This window comes from Glycine soja, chromosome 6, assembly GCF_004193775.1.
Source record: "Glycine soja cultivar W05 chromosome 6, ASM419377v2, whole genome shotgun sequence".
Lineage (NCBI taxonomy): Eukaryota > Viridiplantae > Streptophyta > Magnoliopsida > Fabales > Fabaceae > Glycine > Glycine soja.
In genome coordinates, this window is record NC_041007.1 from 27,191,569 (window position 1) to 27,214,510 (window position 22,942).

Here is a 22,942-nt window from a genome sequence, read left to right on the forward strand (position 1 = left end):
AAAGTTATAAACATTAATTAACAAATAACCTCTAGGTTATTTGATTTTAGCTATACTCAGCAACAACAATACTGGCCCGACAACAAGCCTATCCAAACAATCCTTAAGCTCCATAGCTAGTGCCTCCCACAAAGTACAACTAATGATACTTCAATTGTGTCACATCAGGAATGAATTATAAATGCAGGTAACATTAAACAACGATTATGGCTTCCATGCATGTAATTTTAAACTAATGAATATCATTCATCTTTCATTGTAAAAACCACTTTCTTTGGCTTCTCATGCAGATTCTACTAACCAATTTCAACAACCTCACCAATAACATCTTCTAGGAAAAACCAAAATCAAACAACATAACGACATTAACATGTTAAAATTATCATTTCTCAAATATTCAAAAATTGTACCTGTTACATAGTCAAGGGTGGTAGAGCCATTTACAATGTTATCAAACATTGTGAAGTTGTACATTGTTCCAAGTATTTCGTGCGGCATAATTTTAGGTTCTTTCACAAAGTTAATTTTAAAAGCATGATGTGTAGCTTTATACTGACCACTATTCTTCTCTACTTCAAAGTTCAGAATGACATAAGTTTGACCAACTTGAAAATTTACATTCTCCATTTGAACATCAACATTCTTCATTTGAGCTAGAATTTTATCATCATGGACAATCAACATATGAAGTGATAGTTTACAAAAGATTTATTATATACAACTAACAACAACCAATGGATACAACATAGTCGGAAAAAAAAACAATTAACCTGATCTTCTTGTCAAGTAAAATTAGTTCAATAGTAAACTTAGGTGATCTTGGTATAGTCCACATCTTTATAAGTCGAACAACAACCTTCCAAGTTTCCTTGTGGTCATTTATTTCGGCTATGGAATTCAATCTACGAAATAATGCTAAAAAAATACACAAATGGCAGTTATTTGCAAATTCCATAATGGTTTCTGTTACGAAACAGTGCTAAACAAATCCAGAACACTGGTATTACATCAATAAGAATCACTACATTAGAAGAAAAAAATATCAGGTTTAAATCCTTACCAGTGGCCATTAATCTTTGCTCCACAACTGCAAAGTTTTAAAAAAATTAAATACTTTTAAAAAAAACACAATAATACAGAAAGAAGGTTGTTAGTAGTGATTAAAACGCCATTAATCTAACATTAAAATAGAGCATGAGACGATAGATAGGAAAATGCTTTCCAAAGTGAGGATGAGGTGGACCACAATTACTGACCCACACAAATCCCTCCGACGAGGTAACATTGCTCAATGAGGTGAGGTTTCTGAATTTGCACAAGTTCAGAAGCTTCCTAGAATGGAAAATGAAAATGTAGAAATGAGGTCAAGTTGCTCAACATGCAGTTGGAATGTAAATGCAAAAATGATATTTGCTTGGCATTGTATGTTGACGTGTAACAACTTCCTAGCCTGGCGACGTGACCTCATAGGTATGGAGGTGCAGAGGTAGGTACCTCGAACCGAGGAAGAAACCAGAATTTTTGGTTTTTAAAATTTGAAATTTAAAAAAAGCCGTGAAATGGGCGGAAGAAAAGAGAAGCAGAGTTCAAGCGTGTAACCAAAACGAAGGTTGATTATTTTATTGCCAAAAATTTGTGAGAACACCATGTGTGCACAGTGGTCGTTCTTTTATTATAGGATATAGATAGATTGGAAGAAAGAACATCCAATATGCACGCATAGACAACATAACACAACACAATCGATTAGGGGATTTTTTACTAAATGGATGCAAATTTTTTACTCTTTTTTCATATGGGGCCGATTTTAAATTATTGTCGAGAATGCAATAAGTTGTAGTAGGTGTTACAACTTATTAATCTTTTTTTAACTAAAGTTGTAAAAATTTTTACGACTTCAGTTTAAATTTTTTTATTTACAACTTCAAAGTCGTATATTTTTTTTTGTTACTTTAAGTGTAAAGTTTTTTTTAGGATTTTTTATTTTCTTTTGTTTTGCTTTCAATTTTTTTTAAAAATTGTAAATGATTTTATTTATTTAATTACTAAATAAATTATTTTAATTATACCTGTTGTTAATTTTATTTAATATCTTGTATAAATTTTTTATATGGTTTTATCTAATATGTTATATATTTTTAATATTATTTTATTTAAAATATTTTACATATTTTTTTATATTGTTTATTTAATATATTTTTTATATTTAAATTTTAGATAACTTTTTAATAATGTTATTGAATTTGATTTGTTTTGTAAATGAAATAAATCATATAAAATACTTAAATTTTACATAACTAAAATTTTAAAATAAATAACTGTATATTTTGTTACTAATATTAACTTATACTAAAAGTAGAAACTATATTAATTGTCTACTTGTTTCTATAAACAATTACTACGATCATGTTTTTCATTTTTACACAATGAGTATTTCTTAGCCATATTTGAAATTGGTTTGTCCATCTCACTATGTATACGAATATTGATTGATCTTCCCAATGTTTGTCGTCGTTTTCAAGCATCAGACATAAAATATGGACCTAAATAATATTATTTCATAAATTAGAAGTTTATATTAACAACAAAATATTTTAGTACTTTTTTTAACATTTTATTTTTTTATAATTTAAGTATTTTGTATTATTTATTTCATTTATAAAATAAATAAAATTCAATAACATTATGAAAAAATTATCTAAATTTTAAATATACAAAATATATTAAATAAACAATATTCAAAAAATATATAAAATATTTTAAATAAAATAATATTAAAAAATATATAACATATTAAATAAAATCATAAAAAAATATATACAAGATATTAAATAAAACTAATAACAAGTAAAATTAAAATGATTTATTTAATAAATAAATAAATAAAATTATTTATATATTATTTTAAAAATTGGAAGTAAAACAAAAGAAAAAAAATAAAATAAAAATTCCTAAAAAGAATTTTACAGGTAAAGTAAAAAAATAAATTACTACTTCAAAGTCATAAATTATATATAAAAAATTAAATTTACGACTTCAAAGTTATAAAATAAAAAATATATATAACTTTGAAATCATAAAAAAAAATTAAACTCTTAAAATTTTTTACATTTTTAATTTAAAAAATTAATAAATCGTAACAAACGTCTTTTAATCCAAAAGTGATAACATATATTATAAATTATCCCGTTTTTAATAATAATTTAAAATTAACCATATAAAAAAAAATCATAAAAAATTTAAACTCACTTGATAAAAAAGCCTGGATTGGGTAGCAAACACTCTCAAATCATTTCAACTCGACAAAATCTGACGCATCTCATCAATTCAACACAACAATTAATCATCTAATCATGTATAATCATCTCAGTTATTCTTGCCACGTGTTTCAGGCTTAATTGTAACATCAGTGATCGTAATATGGAAAGGGTTAATTTGTCTTACCGGTAGTGAATCACCCGTCGTCGTTGTTATCTCTGAAAGCATGGAACCTGCTTTCCAACGTGTCTGTGTCACTCTCTCTTTCCTTCCTTGTTTTTTTCCTTCTTTTTTTTCATTTTAATTTCAACGCTTGAGAATAATTTAAATGATCATGTTCATTTTCTTTTTACGTCCTTATTTTGTAAGCTTATGTTATGTAGATTTGTCTAACAAAAGCTTGTGGATCTTTTACAGGGCGACATTTTGTTCTTGCACTTGAGCAAGGATCCCATTCGTGCAGGAGACATTGTAGTTTACAATATAGATGTATGTAGTATCCTCCCTTTATAATTTTGTTATGTATTGATTATGAATTTTGAAATGCTTTCGAATACCAATCTATGAATTTGTTTTCAGTCTAATAATAAGACCCACCACCTATTTTAACTTAAATTTGTTTTCAGTCTCATGAAAATGTTACAATTCTTTGTTTTAGTTTCTAATAAAATTATTCATTTTTAATCTTTATATTTAAGATTTTAATCATTCTCTAGGAACTAAAAGTATGAGTAGAGACTAAAATCGTTTTCTTTTGTTAAATGTAGGAAATAACATGCATTGCTATATTTTAATCATTCTCTGTCGCTATTCATGGCTATTCATGTTTTGCTATATTGGATATGATTCTTATTTCTCTCCTACCTTGTTCTTTGAAGGGTGGGGAAAAACCATATGTTTAACGTGGTTGTCACTATAAATTTTGCTAACAAATGACTACACAACTTTACAGGGAAGAGATATTCCAATTGTTCACCGAGTAATTGAGGTTTGAATGACATTTATTTTTTTGCCCTTCATCATTTTAACTTCCATTCAATTCACATAATATAGATTTATTATAAGTTAATATGCTTAAATATATTTTTATTTCTAATAAATATCTGATTTTATATTTATTTATTTTAATAAATTTTTATTTTGTGATAAGTTTCTAATAAAATAATAATTTTATTTTTATTCTTTTGACACTAATAAATTAACAATTTTTGTAGTTGTTGTATGATAAATATTTATTATTTATTAATAATATAGACAAAAATAAAATTTGTTAATTTAATAAAAAGTAAATACAAAATTTTATAATTTATCAAGTAAAGTAATTATCAATGATAAAAAATAAAAATATTATTTTATTAAAAAATTGACGCAAAACAAAAATTTATTAAAAAATAATCATAAAATTTGAATATTTATTAAAAGTAAAAAGATATTTAAACCCAACAATATTATTCATTGAATCAGAGAGTAGGCACGCACATTATTGGGTAAGCGTTTCCACTGCACTGATGATATGGCTGCTTTGCACAAGTTAGTTGCCTTTGTTGGGAGAGTTCACGTATCATCTATTATGCAGATAATTAGAAACATATGAAGAAACACTACTAGAAAAGCTTCTCACGCGGTGACATTTTTATAATTAATGAAATTATTATTATTATCTACGTCGTAGAATCTAAGACGATTCCTTATAACCAACATGGAACGACGACAACGACGGTCTTGTTGATGACCGTCTTTGTTGACTGAATATTTACAAAAGCCCTAGCTACTGAAAGGCGCCCGAAAAGCTTCAATCTTGCCTCTCGGCCTGTGTCTCGCGACTCGCCGTCCGTCGTGCGTCTCTAGTTCGCGTGCGACCAGCAGTCATCCCTCTCTAGTTCGACGTGGTGTGGCTGGGTTTTTTTGGTGGCCTGAGTTCGGGCGCTACCAGGAGTCATCCCTTGCCTCCGTATTCACACAGGTAACGAAATGTCTTTACAATCCCTTGTTCGCACAAACCCTGTTCGCACACAAACAATTTTTAGTGTTTAGCTTGAACGTTAGGCCTGGGGTTTAGGCATATTCAAAATTTCTTAAAAGGCACTACAAACTTAGTCTGGGGTTATTAGTACCATGAAGAAGGTATGAAACAAGTGTTTTGAATGGCTTTGACTGACTTGCATTTACTTTTAAATCTCCTGCAGCTCAATACTTAGCGAGGACGAAAAGGCTGTAGAAAGTGCTTACTTTAAGGTAACCTCGATAGCTTGGTTTTATTATTGTTCTTTGGATTGAAATTTTTAGTTTTAGTCTTAGAAATATTGCCATTGTACCAAGTTTGTGTTTTTGTTGGCATTTTCATTCCCGTATAGTGATTCACTTAGTTAAGCATCTAAACCTAGGTCTTGAATGACATAGGGTCTTTTTGGTTTGTAATTGTCAGTCGTACCTCAACACTTTCGGGAACATTTTCCATATACTGATTCAGTATAAGCATGTACAGCTATGTCTTGAATGAATTAATGGTGTTTTTCGTTTGTAACTGTCAGTCCTACGTCAACACTTGCGGCTTAATTGACACACAAAGTAGCAACACTTGGTGCTTTTAGTTGAGTCTGATGCTTGTGGGAATTCTTACCCTATATGATATAGGGTCTTTTTGGTTTGTAATTGTCTGAATAAGCTGCCCTTTAGTATGCATTGAGAGTTTTTGGGTAAGGCCACAAGGTGTGTTGAGACCCTTTGGATATGGGAGTGTTTGAAATGGGGCATACATAAGGAAGGTTGTATCAAAATATAGATTTTTTGTTTGTCATTAGAAAAAGCTGCAATTGGTACATGGTTATTGAAGTAGGAAAACCATTTAGACTGAACTCTGCTTTATGATTTTGTCATTGGCAGACAATAATGTTTGATGAATGACTGTGTTCCTACAACCACATTGTTGGTGCAGAAATCATAGAGGATTCCTAGAACCAGATTGTTATTTACTAGTAGTAGAAAGGTGGATCTAAAGTTATTCTACTTACATATCCCTATATTTTCGTCGGTCACTGTGAACTCCTAAGCCTACATATTCAGAAGACATAGGACCCTATCCAGAGGCTGAGCATCAGCAATATAGGATTCCCTCGATCTAGTTCTTTATTAGATTCTGGATCAGCAATATAAGAGAAAATGAATGTATCTTTCTCCTTTTAGAAATTTTCAGTATTACCGAGTATTAATGCTACTTATTCTAAGTATTCATCTCAAATTTATTCTGAAACTCAATTAAAATAAGTTTTCCTAAAAAATCATTAATTCTTAACACTTACTTGACTGAGATGCACATTAGATCCAGTTTAAGAGAATTATGATATCTCCGAGATTGCCTTACACATAAAATCAAAGCATCAGTCTACTGAGTAAATATGAAGTCTAAGAAGTATCCACGTGTTATATATCTAAAAAAGACCTGACACACTCCATGACCGTTGGTCTTGCCTAAAGGTTTCAATATCCAAAATTTCAGTAAATATATGTTGATTGCAAAAAAATCATATGAATTCCCCTATAGTCTACATTAATTTATGCGATGAGTTAAACCATTCTGAAGTCCAAATTAATTTGAATGTGACTTCATTAACAATAGGCTTTCCCAGCTCAAACAATTAAGACTTAGAGACAGAGTTTAGCTGAAGAGTTTAAAAATTAATAGGAAGGGAAAATAATTTAAAAAGAATCACTTTCCAACTGTTATCCTCAAAAAACCTAGTTTTTATTTTTCCAACTTAAGAGGTAGAATATATGGAACCTTGATGAGAAAAGAAAAGGCTGACTTTGTTCTGTTATGTTGTTTCATATTCTAACTTTTAAAATCCTTTTAAACAAGGGAAACTATAGCTTTTAAACAAGGCTGAGTTAATTTTCTACTACACATTAATGTCTTATGCTACCAAATATCACTCCTACACTCACTTGCAATAAGGAACACTCAAAATCACTACTCACCAATCTTAAAGCAAGTTGCTAAATTGCTAATTATATGTATTGTGAAACTCTGAAGTTAGAATTTATAAGTAATTGCTAACTTTCTTTGCTACATTAGAAGCTAACTTCAACCTGGTGTTGTTATTAGCTTCCAATATTGTTGTGATTCTGAAATTTTTGAGTTGCTGGCCAAATCGTTCTTCTGCACCACCTTATTAGTTTGTCCTCGTTTCCCATCACTGATGGCAGACCCTGTTGGTGTTAGTCTAAACAACAATTATGTGAGTTCTATTTTATGGGAAAGAACTCCGTATATATATATGCAGAACATGAACCTAGCTAAGAAATATGTATGTATAAAGTGCTTAAGTTGACCATATTTATACACCTTGTTCATACTTTAGAATAAGTAATTTAAATGATACTCTCTCCTGTTCCAGGTTAGTAATAGTATAATATTAGTAATTAGATATTTTTGATAGTATTGTGTGCTTCAAAAGGAATTTAGGTGTAAGGTTTCTGAATAGGCAAGTCATGATGGGTAATGAATGACTAACGAGCAAGTGCAAGTGATGCTTGTTAGCTAATAATCAATTCCTATTTTTCTGTTGAAGCACATCATCATCCTATTTATCATTCTGCCTGCACCCTCATGCTTTCTTCCAAACACCCTCACTAGTCACTACTACATCCTACACACTGTCATTGTTATAGTTCATTGAAACAAGATTATGTATAATTTTAAAATTTGTAACAAAAAGGCATGCGTTAAAGTTCCATCATTTATAAACAATTTTAAGAATCGAATATAACATATTGTAGTCAGTATGAACAACATCTGAGATCATGGTTTGTACCTTCAGGTATAATTGCTTCTGAAGGAGACTTTTATTCAGTGGTTCCCATATCATGATTGGGCTTTTATTCAATTGTAAGTTTCTTCTTGACCTTACACCATACCTTCTGCTAAAGTATATATGCAAAATTTAGTAAAATTTTCTTTTATAATTCAAAATGATCATATTAGACTGCATAATTATCTCTGACTTCCTGTCACTTGAGTGCTACTCTAAAATCTGCACTTATTATGTAAATATTTTTCAAACTTTCAAATTATTAATTTGTCTGATCGCAACAATTTCACAAAGCCCAATTTTCGCATCCAACTTAAGACAGATATATGACTAACTATCTTCATTCTTTCACATCAAAAGAAATTCCAAGAGATCCATGAATTAAAATCCCATGACAACCATTGACTAAAAAAATAGAAGGCTAGATACACATGGAAAGTGATGATCGTAGTCCCCTTCAAGTATTGCAAATATAACCAGCAGAACTAATTACATACAAGTAGAGGGCATCTTATATACCAATGACTTAGACAGACTGGACAACTTGACAATTACAAGAGTCAAGTGTGCAAGGTCACATTAGTTATGCATATGCCCATAACCAATGTAACACCTCTATTCGCTAGTTATGCTTCTTTTAGCCTCTTTAAAAGTTGTCACTCTAGTACTAGCCACTATTTCATGGTAGAATGCTTAAATGCAAGGAAAACTAGGTTTAGAGATCTAGTTTAATGGACATGATAAAAAAAAAATTAAGCAAGGAGATAAAATAAACTTACTGTACATTGATACCATGCATATTCTTCTCCATTTGGACCTCAAACAACATAAAATGGTTTTTGAATATTTTTAAATTTAATATATTTCACATAAAAGAGCATCTTCTCTGTTGTACATTGTAAAATTTCTATCAGAACTTATTTACTTTAACTAGAAATCGAATTAGAAACTAATTACCCTACTGCATACTTGAGCACATTTCCTCCCCCACCCTCCACCCCCAATACCATAATAGAGTACTGTATACAGCTGAATATGATAGAGTACAAACATAAGAAGCCCCTACTTCAAATTCAAACAATTAGTAGGACAAACTAGATGTAACAAGCAAAATTAGTTTATTAATGTTTGATGTTATCAGTTTAGCTAGGCACAAAATGCTTGAGTGTCTCACATTCAGCAGATATATATATATATATATATATATATATATATATATATATATATATTTTTTTTTTATATACAGAAAAGGAGTACAAGAGAGTTCCTAGACTACGGTAAACACTAAACAAGTAATACTAGATACAACAAAAGTCAGCTCTAAAGTCTGAACAGACATAATAAAACTTTTCCAACAAATATTCCACCTATAAATAATTCATCATTTTTTAGTTAGAATGGTGTAAAAGATTTTAGTTAGAGCATTTTATCTTCATCAAATCAAAATATTGTTAATAATTTCTTGATTTAATATTGTTATACTTTTGAATTAAGTGCCAATTAAAACCACCTTTTCATCAATGCCAATTAAAACCACTGTTTCTCATAAAACCAATACCAAAACAACCTTCGATGCTTCACTTGACAGTTAGAACTTTGAGTTTGTCTGCAACTTAGTTACCTTCTTAGGACAAATGCGTGTTTTTCTGTGTGACCACTCCTTTGCAACCTTGATTAAGCTTGTTCAATGGGTTGGCCTTTGAGTATGCTCTCCTTCTACTCCTCATCATGTTCTGAATATTCAACTTTTAATTAGCCTTGTGTGTTGTGTCTCCTGAGTATACAATCAAAGTCTGATATCATTTTAATCAAAGACACTTTGAGAAGGATTTCACAATCCACTTTAATCAGTGGTCAAGCAATATTAGACAAGGTTTTTTGCTTATGTAGAGGGTAGTACACACAGAACAGCAATAGATGTACACCACACAAATAGTTCCTATTTGACTACTTCTGCACTACATATAATACTCAATACTCTTTGTAATTAGTACCTCTGGTACTCTATTTCATATTAATACAATTAACTTTGCTGATCAAAAAAAAATTTTAATAAACGAAGGGATTTTTATTGAAGAAACCTGAACCAGTGCCGACCCTGTTTGTCTTCACTTAAGCCCCCCCCAACCATCTCCTACTCTTCCTTCATTTCCAATCATGGAAGCATGCTGAGTCAAGAATTTCTGAACAAGCCATTAATTATACAAATAAAAAATAGTCATGGAGGATTGCTGACAACCTTATGACTTATTACTTGAGTTTACCCCTGCATATAGTAGCCGAAGCATTGAACACATCTCTGCTTTCAAATTGACAGGTGTACTCCAAAAAAACTTATTCACTACACTGACTTTGATTGGGCTTTGTAGTAGCCATACTAAACAGATAACCCATAAGCTCAAAATCTGCATTAAATAGTTGTTAGCAAATTTCACCTCAGCCCGTAGCTGGTCTAAAACTATGTGCATAGGAACCATCCAACATGTGTAGGATAACAACAATAGTCAGAGAGATTCAGAAGATTACACCAACAGGCAATGTATTGAAGATTACAGTTAAGTTAATAACTGCAGAAACAAGTCAGCACAGGTAAATTTAAAAATGTAACATGCTTTAAATTTGCAGTAGCAATGTTGTTTAGGCTAAAAAAACCAGAAGGTTAAATTTTTAAATAATACTATTAGAACTAGTGTTTTAGAAATTATTTAACAAATTTATTTACCAAACAATGAAATCAAATTTTGAATTACTAAAAAAAAATAAAAACGTATTAAAATAACTTATCCAATCTAACCTTAATTATTTAAACCCAATGATTTCAACATAGCAGACTTTCTGCCTTCTAATTCTAATTCTAAAAATAACAACACATGGAAACAAGTAAAATAGTATATGGGTGATTAACTATTATCCTTTCCGCCTAGTGCTGCCTGATACATATATTCTTTTGAGTCTAGTGCTGGCTGAACAAAACAGAAAGCAAGGCTTTTTTAGTAACCATTGTAACAAAGGGAACGAAGGCATGGGGACTGTTATGAATCTATCTATCTATCACAGAGTCTGCTACCTTCAAGGAAGGGATAAAGGGAGACCACAGAAATAGGAGTGGGACCATATGTAAGGGAATGGGGACACAGTGTATATATGTAAGGGGCACAGACACAGTGTGCGTGTGTATTGTAGGGGAAGGCAGAAAGAGTACAATATATTTGCAATACGCCAAATAATGGCAGCAGCATGCAGCTGGCTAGGTAGCTGTAGAAGCATATGTAAGGGAATGGGGACACAGTGTATATATGTAAGGGGCACAGACACAGTGTGCGTGTGTATTGTAGGGGAAGGCAGAAAGAGTACAATATATTTGCAATACGCCAAATAATGGCAGCAGCATGCAGCTGGCTAGGTAGCTGTAGAAGCATATGTAAAGTATGTAATTGCAGTTCCTTCCTTCGTTCACATTTTTCTTTTGGTAAGTGGAAGTGGAACCTAATGCAAGAAAAGGGGGAGATATGGACCAGAGTTTTGGAGTCGAAATATGGAGGGTGGAGGAGTTTTCATGAACTAGGGAGGACAGGACAACAATCTGTGTGGTGGAGGAATTTAAAACAAACATTCAATATTTCACATCAGGGAGACATTATTCAAAGCAATATGAGATGGAAGGTTGTAGGTGGGGACAAGATTAGGTTTTGGGAAGACAAGTGGAGCCAGCAACAGCAAACATTAGCAGAGAGATACCCTAGACTGTATCTAATATCATCACAGCAGAAACAAACCATCAGACAGCTGGGACATCATATAGATTCAGGGTAGGAGTGGCAATTCATTTGGAGAAGATCGCTGTTCGATAATGAAATTGAGTCAGCCATCAATTTCCTAAGGGAGATAGAAGGCATGGACATTCAGCAGCAAGGATCGGATGAGTGGGAATGGCTAGGAGATCAGTCAAGAAATTATTCGACACGCAGTGCATATAATCTGATTTGGGAAGCTACTGCAGGAGGTCAACAAGAGGAATGGTGTAAGGAATTATGGAAGATAAAAATTCCTAGTAAGATTGCGGTTTTTGCTTGGCGTCTGTTAAGGGACAAATTACCAACAAAGAAGAATCTGCACAGGAGACAAATGCAGATTCAGGATATGCGTTGCCCTTTTTGCAGAGGTGCTAAGGAGGAGGTATCTCATCTGTTCTTCCACTGCATCATGATCCAACCAATTTGGTGGGAATCGATGTCTTGGTTGAATATTAAATGTGCTTTCCCCCTCAGGCCTACACAACATTTTCTCCAGCATATCTTCATACAGACAGAAGGATTAAGGGGCAAGAGGTGGAGGTATTGGTGGTTGGCGGTAACATGGGCTATTTGGAAGCTTAGAAACAGAATGTTGTTTTCCAATGCAGAATTCGATGCTAATCGATTGTTTGATGAAGCTATTTTCTTGACCTGGACTTGGCTTAGACATTTTGAGAAAGACTTCACAACCCATCTAAATCAATGGTCAAGCAATATTAGACAGGGTTTTGTTTATGTAATGGTGATACAAATAGAACAAATTAGATGTTCTCCTAGTATCTAGAATACCATTCATCTCTGGTGTCTAGATATAAGGACTGTATATCCCTTTTGTATTAGGACCTCTGGTACTGTTTTAATCCAATATATATAATACATTTATTTTGCTGATAAAAAAAAACATTTTTCTTTTGGTTCCCTTCTTCCTTTAAAATACTAATATATATCTACCCTCCCCTCCCTCCCTTCAATTCAAAAGAAACCCCACACTAGGTCTCTAGTCTTTCATTACAAGGCCCTCACTAGCTACTACTACACTACCCTCTGAGAAAACCGTTCGCCTTTCTTCCATCTTGGGTCGCTTTCCAATCTTCAATTGCATATATATATGGTAGACTCTATATAACAAGTTTAGGCCACTAGGTAGGTGCGGCAGTCCCCCTTCCCTCCCATCTTCTCTATTATCATTTATTCATGTATATATTGCAGTGCAGGTAGCTTATGTTGCTTTTGTTGCTTTCCACTGCAAAATTATATGAGTATAAGTATGGTGGAGCCATCTGCCGAGCTGTATGCTTGCCAGCCCCAGCTATCCTGTGCCTTTGCTTTATGTTTCCTCATTAATATATAGTTCAATATCATTTCCCTTAGCTAGCCACACCTCCAATTTAATACTATTAACAACTCTAGATGTAGGTCAACTTTTGATGCACACAAAAATACGATCGACCTAACTAGCTAATTCATGTTGAAATACTATTAAAGATTCATTTCTTTCTTCACTTATGATTTGATCTTTATAAGCTGTCATTACGTTTTAGCTAGCCGTATCTGTAAAATTCATTAATATTATTTTGTTGTAAATCATATTCAATAATTTGCGTTATTATATTTATTTTTGAGATTACTTATTTAGAAGGTACAATTTCAAAGTAAGGGTTCTGCTTCTATCACTGCTGCTGATCCCAAAAAACCAAAAGCTGCAATTGCAACCTCATAAGATTCCCTATCCAATAACACTAGCACAATGGATACATACACACACACACACACACAACACAAACAAAAGCTAATTACTAAATGCTATGTTGGTGACTGACTGACATTTCTGCCTTTTATGTACACACAACGAAGTAAAAGGACAGTAAATTTTTTTATTAGATTGTTGGAGTTCGAGGTTCTTTGTTTACGTGGGCATCCCAAAATATTTGTGAAGAGTATGCAGATTCATTTGACCTTTGAATGACTTGAAGTGGTTGGTTGTTGTACTGGGAGGGGGGGTAAAAGCACAAAACATGCATCATATTGCAGTAATTAAAATTCAGTAAATGAAACCCGCATCAAGAAACTGTTTCATGACTACGCACCACATAGATTAGTGATGGCATTGGATATAGTCAAGGCTGCAGGGACTCCATTTCCTGAACCTGACATATCTTCTCCAAGTAACAATTTTGCAAACATCTTCATCAATTGAAGCTCTGGCACTGACAACCAAAATCATATTTGCAATCAATCATTGCCTTTCTCATATTTCAAATAAGAAACAGTGACTCTTCTGTATGTGACCCACAATCACACCCTCCTACATCACTCCAACTAATTACTTTGGCTACTTTTGCAACAAAAATAGAATCTTTATTTTGAGCATGATGCTTTTATGTGGTGGATAATTAATTCTACACACACACAGTCATTAGTCAGTGTAATTATAGTTCTCCTACCTAGTTGGGGAACTTCCTAGTTTGTGTTCTTGGTTAGGATCTTGGCAAAGTCAAGGGTCTTTTTTCCTTGTAAGTTGTTTGTTATATAGTGTTTACAAAACTCTCCATGATTGTATATTTTATACTTGCATAGGTGGTTTTCATCCACAAATTAGACTGAAAATTGTTCTTAACCATCAAATTAAAAGATAGTATGTTTTAAAAATATATATTATAATCAATAAAAGGTGACAGGATACTAATGTACAAATCATATTCTAGGCCAAAAAAACTGCAGCATTTTCTGCAATGCTGTCCAGCATCTCTGTCCATATTTTATTGATCCTAATATACGGAACTTTGTCAGTTTCTTTTTTCTAGTTGATCATCCCTAGACTCAGTTGTGTATAGGAGGCTTTCTCTTTGCTGGAGAATAGTCCATCTCAGTTATCTCTACAGGGTCATGGTAGTGCTCCTCAGGGACATCTTTGTGCTTCGAAGTGCTCAATGTATCCACATTTCTAGAATTGCCATTTACCGAGGGGTCAACCTCGGACTCTTCCACATTCTGTCCATGGAACACATATATAATATCAATAAGAGGAAAAATATAAAAAGAAATTCCAAGGTTTACATTTAAGTTGAAATCTACAATATAATATAGACAATATAATATATACACTGTTACTGCAGCACTGCACATGCAACATTCTGCAGCCTTATCAACACTTCTTGTCTGCTTTATCATACATATTTTTTGCATCATTAATACTTACAATTACTATTAGACATATCAAAGAAAAACAGAGTTTTTTTAATACACAACTGCTTCCTTAATGTGTTATCTTGAAAAGCCATATGCAGATCTATTTGTGTGTTTCAATTACCTTACAGCCATATGTTGTATGTGTGTTTTAATTTTTTTTGGTTGCAGAACTGTACTCCTATTGTGGTGTTGAATATTTTGTATTGTTTGTAGGTACCAGTGTTAAACCGTGTACCGTCTGTTATAGATAGGATAAAAGTACTTCCTGCTTCACTTAAGCTACAGTCGTCTATTCATCTCCAGCGTTAGTGCAAACAAACCTTTCATTAGTAGCATCTTTGGAGGTATGTATGTCATTCTAACACTTTTGTCGTTAATTATTATATTTTTGCCCCTCATGTAACTATTGTTTAGTATTATATTCTACTTCATTGAGCGAGCCATAGTTTTCCGTTTGAGATTCAATACAACGATTAATATGGAGAGTTTGGATTAATTGTTGTATTGAATCTTGAATTGTCCGTTTGGACAATTTGGGAAGACTAATTATTTTTACTTCATTTTCACTTATAAGTTAAGTATGTTGTGTTATTTTTGACTAAATTTTCGGCACTGCATCTTGCTTTGTTCTCCGGGTCCATACATGATCGGGGTGAATTGATGTCACCGCTTTCATGTCGTATACTTGGAGACCAAAGCGAAATGCTGTCGAAATTTTGTCAAATTACACCAAAGATGGATCGAAGTTGGATGAAAAGACCATGCATAACTCAAGAGTACGAGAATGAGGTTGAAGATTTACTTCTGTCCATGTGTTAAATGTTTGAATGGGCGACGACAATCTTTGGATGACATTAGAACACATCTTATATGTCATGGTATCTGTCCTATTTATACAAAATTGATATGGCATGGTGAGTTACCACAAATGTCGTCAACCCCTCCGACTGGTCCAGTTGACGAAGAAGTCGGTGATCGTATAGAAGACATGCTACGTGATCTTGGACAAGAGGGTTTTAGGCAAGCACATGCACCTTATTATGAAAAGTTAGATAATGATTCTAAGAAACCATAGTATATGGGATGCACCAAGTACACAAGGTTATCGGTGGTGTTAGCTTGGTGAATTTGAAAGCAAGATTTGGATGGAGTGACAAAAACTTCAACGAATTACTTTTGTTATTGAAGAATATACTTCCTGTAGATAACAAGTTACCAAAGAATCATTACGAGGCAAAGATATTATGCCATATTGGTATGGAATACCAAAAAATACATGCTTGCCCTAATGATTGTATTTTGTATAGACATGAGTTTGCTGAATTGCGCAACTGTCCTACATGTGGGGTGTCACACTACAAAGTGAATTCTGACGAATGCAGTCAAGATGCAAGCACATACAAAGATCGTCCATCAAAAGTGTGTTGGTATCTTCCAGTCATACCAAGGTTTAAGCGATTGTTTGCTAATGCATGAGACGCAAAAAATCTAACATGGCATGCTGATGGCAGGATCAAAAGATGGATTGCTCCGTCATCCTGTTGAGTCTCCTCAATGGAAGACAATTGATTAGTTGTATTCGGAATTTGGACAAGATCCCCGAAGTCTAAGGGTTGGTCTCGCTTCCGATGGAATGAATCCGTATGGAAACTTGAGCTGCAACCATAGTTTGTGGCCTGTTTTGTTGATCATTTACAACCTTCCTCCTTAGTTGTGCATCCAGTGGAAGTACATAATGATATGTATGATGATTGACGATCCAAGACAGTTAGGAAATGACATTGATGTCTATCTTGCTCCCTTAATTGAAGACCTCAGAAAATTGTGAGTAGAAGGGATTGATGTGTATGATGGGAATACTCAGGATACCTTCAGGTTGCATGCCTTGATATTTTGCACCATTAATGACTTCCCAGCATATGGGAATTTGAGTGGATATAGTGTCAAAGGCCATCACGCATGTCCAATATGTGAGAAAGATACAAGTTACATCCAATTAAAGCATGACAAAAAGATCGTGGATACAAGACATCGAAGATTCTTGAAACCTTTTCACCCATATAGGCGAATGAAGAAAGCATTTAATGGGACATCTGAGATTGACAGTTCACCAATTCCTTTGTCAGGTCTTGACGTTTTTGATTGGGTGAAGAATATCAGCAGTATGTATGGGAAGACACAAAAAAAGGATGGCTCCCACAACAACATTTGGAAGAAAAGGTCTATCTTTTTTGATCTGCCTTACTGGTGCGATTTACATGTGAGACATTGTTTAGATGTTATGCATGTTGAAAAAAATGTCTGTGATAGTTTGGTTGGCACGCTGCTTAACATTAAAGGCAAGACAAAAGATGGTTTGAAATGTTGTCAAGATCTAGTAGAAATGGGCATACGACAACAGTTGCATCCAGTGTCAAAAGGTCTTCGAACATATTTGCTATTAGAATGTCATACGATGTCAATGACTTAGAATTTTTTTTTCATTGTCTTAGAAATGTAAAAGTCTCACAAGGATACTCTTCAAACATCAAGAGTCTTGTATCTGTGACTGATATAAAATTGGTTGGGTTGAAGTCCCATGATTGTCACGTTTTAATACAACAATTATTGTCTGTAGCCATTCGGGGTATATTGCCTGACAAAGTTAGGGTTGCAATAACTCGATTGTGTTTTTTCTTCAATGCGATCTGCAAGAAAGTAATCGACCCCAAATAGTTGGATGATTTGGAAAATGAGACTTCCATTATCATTTGTTAGTTGGAGATGTATTTTCTATCAACATTTTTTGACATTATGATTCGCTTAGTTGTCCACCTTGTACGAGAAATACGGTTGTTCGGGCCTGTATATCTTCGTGGATGTATCCGGTTGAGCGTTATATGAAGGTGTTAAAAAGTTATACGAAGAATCAATATTGGCCGAAAGCAAGCATGGTTGAAAGGTACGTCGCCGAAGAAGCTATTGAGTTTTGTTCTGAGTACATTGAAAATGATGCACCTGTTGGACTTCCTAAAACCCGCCATGAGTCTACACAGCAAGTTAGAGGCACACGAGGATTCAATGTTGTAATCGTGGATTGCCAGCAGGTCTCACAAGCGCATCTATATGTACTAAGCAACACTGCTGAGGTAATACCATACATAGATGCTCACAAAGAATATGTCGCAGCTTGTCACCAAAACATGAATATGATGCGGGTGTTGCAGGAGCACAATAGGAGTTTCATTAATTGGTTTAGAAAGACAATATTTGCTAATGGTAGTTGTTCTAAGACATTATCATTGTACAATAGGAGTTGGCCCAAATCTAAATGTCTTCACTTGGAAAGGTTATGATATCAACAATTATTCCTTCTACACAAAGTCAAAGGATGATAAAAGTATCGTACAAAACAATGGAGTGTCAATTGATGCTCATTCGGACCACTTTAGTAGTGCATTAGATAACCATCATATTTGAGCGTCCATGTCGTATTATGGAGTCATTAAGGATATCTGGGAGCTTGATTATGGTGAATTTAGAGTGCCCGTTTTCAGGTGCGACTGGGTTAATGGAAATGCTGGTGTACGACAAGACAAAATGGGGTTTACTTTGGTTGACCTTCAATGGGTTTACATGTGAAAGTATTATTTAAATGTTAGCTTAAATAATACTTTCACATGTAAGTATTATTTATAATGTTATCTTAAATAATGCTTTCAACAATGCTGGTATTACAACATTGAATCCCCGTGTGCCTCTACCTTGCCGTGTAGACTCATGGCGGGTTTCAAGAAGTCCAACAGGTGCAACATTTTCAATGTACTTAGAACAAAACTCAATAGCTTCTTCGGCGACGTACCTTTCAACAATGCTTGTTTCTGGCCGATATTGATTCTTCGTATAACTTTTCAACACCTTCATGTAACGCTTAACTGGATACATCCATCGAAGATATACAGGCCTGCACAATCGCATTTCTCGTACAAGGTCGACAACTAAGTGAATCATAATGTCAAAAAATGTTGGTGGAAAATACATCTCCAATTGACAAATGATAATAGAAGCCTTATTTTCCTAATCATCCAACTGTTTGGGGTCGATTACTTTCTTGCAGATCGCATTGAAGAAAAAACATAATCGAGTTATTGTAACCCTAACTTTGTCAGGCAATATACTTCGAATGGCTACAGGTAATAATTGTTGCATTAAAACGTGACAATCATGGAACTTCAACCCAACCAATTTTATATCAGTCACAGATACAAGACTCTTGATATTTGAAGAGTATTCTTGTGGGACTTTTACATTTCTAAGACAATGACAAAAATTTCTTTTCTAAGCATTGATATCGTATGACATGCTAAGGGCAAATACGTTCGAAGACCTTTTGACACTGGATGCAACTGTTGTCGTATGCCCATTTCTACTAAATCTTGACGACATTTCAAACCATCTTTTATCTTGCCTTTAATGTTAAGCAGCGTGCCAACCAAACTATCACATACATTTTTTCTCAACATGCATAACATCTAAACAATGTCTTACATGTAAATCGCACCGGTAAGGCAGATCAAAGAAGATAGACTTTTTCTTCCAAATGTTGTTGTGGGAGCCATCCTTTTTTGTATTTTCCCATACATACTGCTGATGTTCTTCACCCGATCAAAAACTTCAAGACCTGACAAAGGAATCGGTGCACTGTCAATCTTAGATGTCCCATTAAATGTTTTCTTCATTTGGCTATATGGGTGAAAAGGTTTCAAAAATCTTCGATGTCTTGTATACACGGTCTTCTTGCCATGCTTTAATTGGATGTAACTTGTATCTTTCTCACATATCAGACATGCGTGGTGGCCTTTGACACTATATCCACTCAAATTCCCATGTGCTGGGAAGTCATTAATGGTGCAAAATATCAAGGCACGCAACCTGAAGGTATCCTGAGCATTCCCATCATACACATCAACCCCTTCTACCCACAATTTTCTGAGGTCTTTAATCAAGGGAGCAAGATAGACATCAATGTCATTTCCTGGTTGTTTTGGATCGACAATCATCATACATATCATTATGTACTTCCGCTTGATGCACAACCAAGGAGGAAGGTTGTAAATGATCAACAAAATAGGCCACGAACTATGATTGCAACTCAAGTTTCCATACGGATTCATTCCATCGGAAGCGAGACCAATCCTTAGGTTTCGATGATCTTGTCCAAATTCCGAATATAATTGATCAATTGTCTTCCATTGAGGAGAATCAGCAGGATGACGGAGCAATCCATCTTTGATGCTGTCATCAGCATGCCATGTTAGGTTTTTTGCGTCTTCTACATTAGCAAACAATCACTTAAACTTTGGTATGACTGGAAGATACCAACACACTTTTGATGGACGATCTTTGTATGCGCTTGCATCTTGACTGCATTCGTCAGAATTCACTTTGTAGTGTGACACCCCACATGTAGGGCAGTTGCACAATTCAGCAAACTCATGTCTATAAATGCAGGAAGATAAGGGCTCATTAAGGCATTATCCATTAGTATCAAGGCTTCTTGCATCACCTAACGGCTTGCCATAATGTCGAACTGCACTTAACAAATTATAGAGATGGCCAGTCTCATGACTCAACAATGGATTTATGGTATATAGCAAACATTAAGGATGCAAGACACATGTAAGCATTATTAGTAAGTCTCATTTGATCGTACATAAGAAAATACAAAATAATAATTTAAGCATGCTAAACAAAAGTACTAATAAGTAATCACACAAAGTGCACATCAGAATATGATAAGCACATAACACACTGCCGAAAGGTTCGACTTGCTCTGATACCACTAAATGTGACACCCTTTACCCTATACATATATGTACCAATAATAAAAGAAATAAGAAATCAAACTTAATTAAAAGTTTTTAAAACAAATTTAAATACAAGCCTTTCAAGAGGGTAGAAGGCTCACATTCACATTTCTAACACCATAATAAAACTTGTTCAAATAATTAATATATTATTTCGGCTCAAAACAAGGTTGTCCAAGACCTCGTACAATTAATATAGCAACTTATACCCTAATGTCACATCCTATCCGAGCATTATTTTCCGACGTCCTTCAACACAAGGTTCCTTAAAGAAATTCACCTAGTCATCTGCTCTCCCGAATACAAAGTTCAAGATCATCACAGGATCTAAACACAAACAACAGAGGGAGTGAGTTATCACATTACTAACTAATAGAGAAAAATAAGACAACATATAGGTATAAATATTATATAACAAAATACAATTTACTTGAGCATAACTCATGTTATTTCATCACACGTCTCATTCGTTTTCACAACATTTGCATACTCAATAGTCAAAACACAATATCATCAAATCAATCAATATAGAACAATACACAAGCGTTATGCAGCAGATACACTAAGACTCAATCCTATATGCAATGTGGTACCATGCTAGTGAAAAATCTCGTCGGGCGCCTAAGAGTACATGACAAGACAAACCACACACTAGCAAGTCAAGTCATTCTTGTGGCGTCCCTAAATGATGACTGATATTTTTTTCTGAAAAAGAAAAATAGTTTAGAGATTATAAGTGATCAGAAAGAAATGAATCCGAATAGAGTTGTGAACTGGCCACTCAGGACTCTATAGTGGTAAATTTCCTTCTGAAATTAATTACCGTGAAATAAATAACAGTGTGAAAAAAAAGAGATTTTTTTTTTCCCATGGTTTCTGCTATTTAATTTATTATTATTAAACCAGTCATCATTTAGGGACGCCACAATTGGTGCTATCAGAGCAAATGTTGGATTCTAGTGAACCTGTCCATGGTCTTACTGTGTGAATGTTGTGTATATCTGAAACTTGGAAGTAGGTTTCGGGGAGTGACGTTAAGTCACAAATTGTGTGTAATTCTACCCTCTTGTTTTAAGCAGGAAAGTGCAATTCATTTAGTAGAATTGTTGTGAGTGTGTATATATATATATATGGAGAGAGAGAGAGATATTGTTATAACTATCATAGCCTATATGGTACACTCTCTCAGTAGAATTTCTTGGATACTAATAGCTTTCCTACAGGTTAGGTATGGCAGGACGTGGTAGGGATCATAACCGTGATGTCCTCGACCGCATCACAGCTGTGCTGGAAACTCTAGTGCAGGAACGTGATGTGGAGCCGGCAGAGTATTGGGGACTCATGGCTTTCCGTAAGAACCACCCGTCGAAGTTAAGTGGGGACTATGATCCAGAGGGTGCTAGGTTATGGTTAGCTAAGACTGAGAAGATTTTCGAGGCGATGGGTTGTCTTGAGGAGCATAAGGTCCCTTATGCGACATTCATGCTCCAGGGAGAAGCTGAGAATTGGTGGAAGTTCGTGAAACCTACATTAGCAGCACCTAGAGGCGTTATTCCTTGGAATGCGTTCAAGGATAAATTCCTAGACAACTATTTTCCACGAGATCTCAGAAAGCGAAAGGCGAGGGAATTCCTGGATTTGAAGCAGGGAAACATGTCCGTTGGAGAATACACGACCAAATTTAATGAACTTCTACAATACTGGCCTCAATACCAAGATGCTCAGAACGAAGAGGACTTATGTGCTCAATTTGAGAATGGGCTTCGACTGAAGATTCGACAGATAGTTAGCTACATGTAGATTACAAATTTCAATCAACTGGTGACGAAGTGCTGAATATTTGAGGACAAGATGAAAGAGAGGCAAGCCAGAGGCTTTGGAGGACCACAAAGAAGCCACCCTTTTAGAGAAAACAGTAATAAGAGGAGGAAGCCATATTCCAGCAACAAGGGGAAACAACCTATGGCTACGTCCAACATGAGTCAGTCAAAGGGGACTAGGGTATAGTGCTTTCAGTGCGGAGGACCGCATCTTTGGAGAAATTGCC

At 34.2% G+C, this 22,942-nt stretch overlaps 1 protein-coding gene and 1 long non-coding RNA gene across 2 annotated transcripts; both read left to right on the forward strand.

Moving 5' to 3' along the window:
• Nucleotides 1–4,802: 4,802 nt before the first annotated feature.
• On the forward strand, nucleotides 4,803–21,197 carry LOC114416749. Its single transcript, XR_003667566.1, has 4 exons — nucleotides 4,803–5,221; nucleotides 5,445–5,493; nucleotides 8,076–8,143; nucleotides 15,263–21,197. It is a non-coding gene; the product is annotated as an uncharacterized LOC114416749 (long non-coding RNA).
• A 928-nt stretch (nucleotides 21,198–22,125) lies between these two features.
• On the forward strand, nucleotides 22,126–22,695 carry LOC114416047. Its single transcript, XM_028380927.1, has one exon. The coding sequence runs from the start codon at nucleotides 22,126–22,128 to the stop codon at nucleotides 22,693–22,695; it is 570 nt and encodes a 189-aa protein (XP_028236728.1).
• The last annotated feature ends 247 nt before the right edge of the window (nucleotides 22,696–22,942 follow it).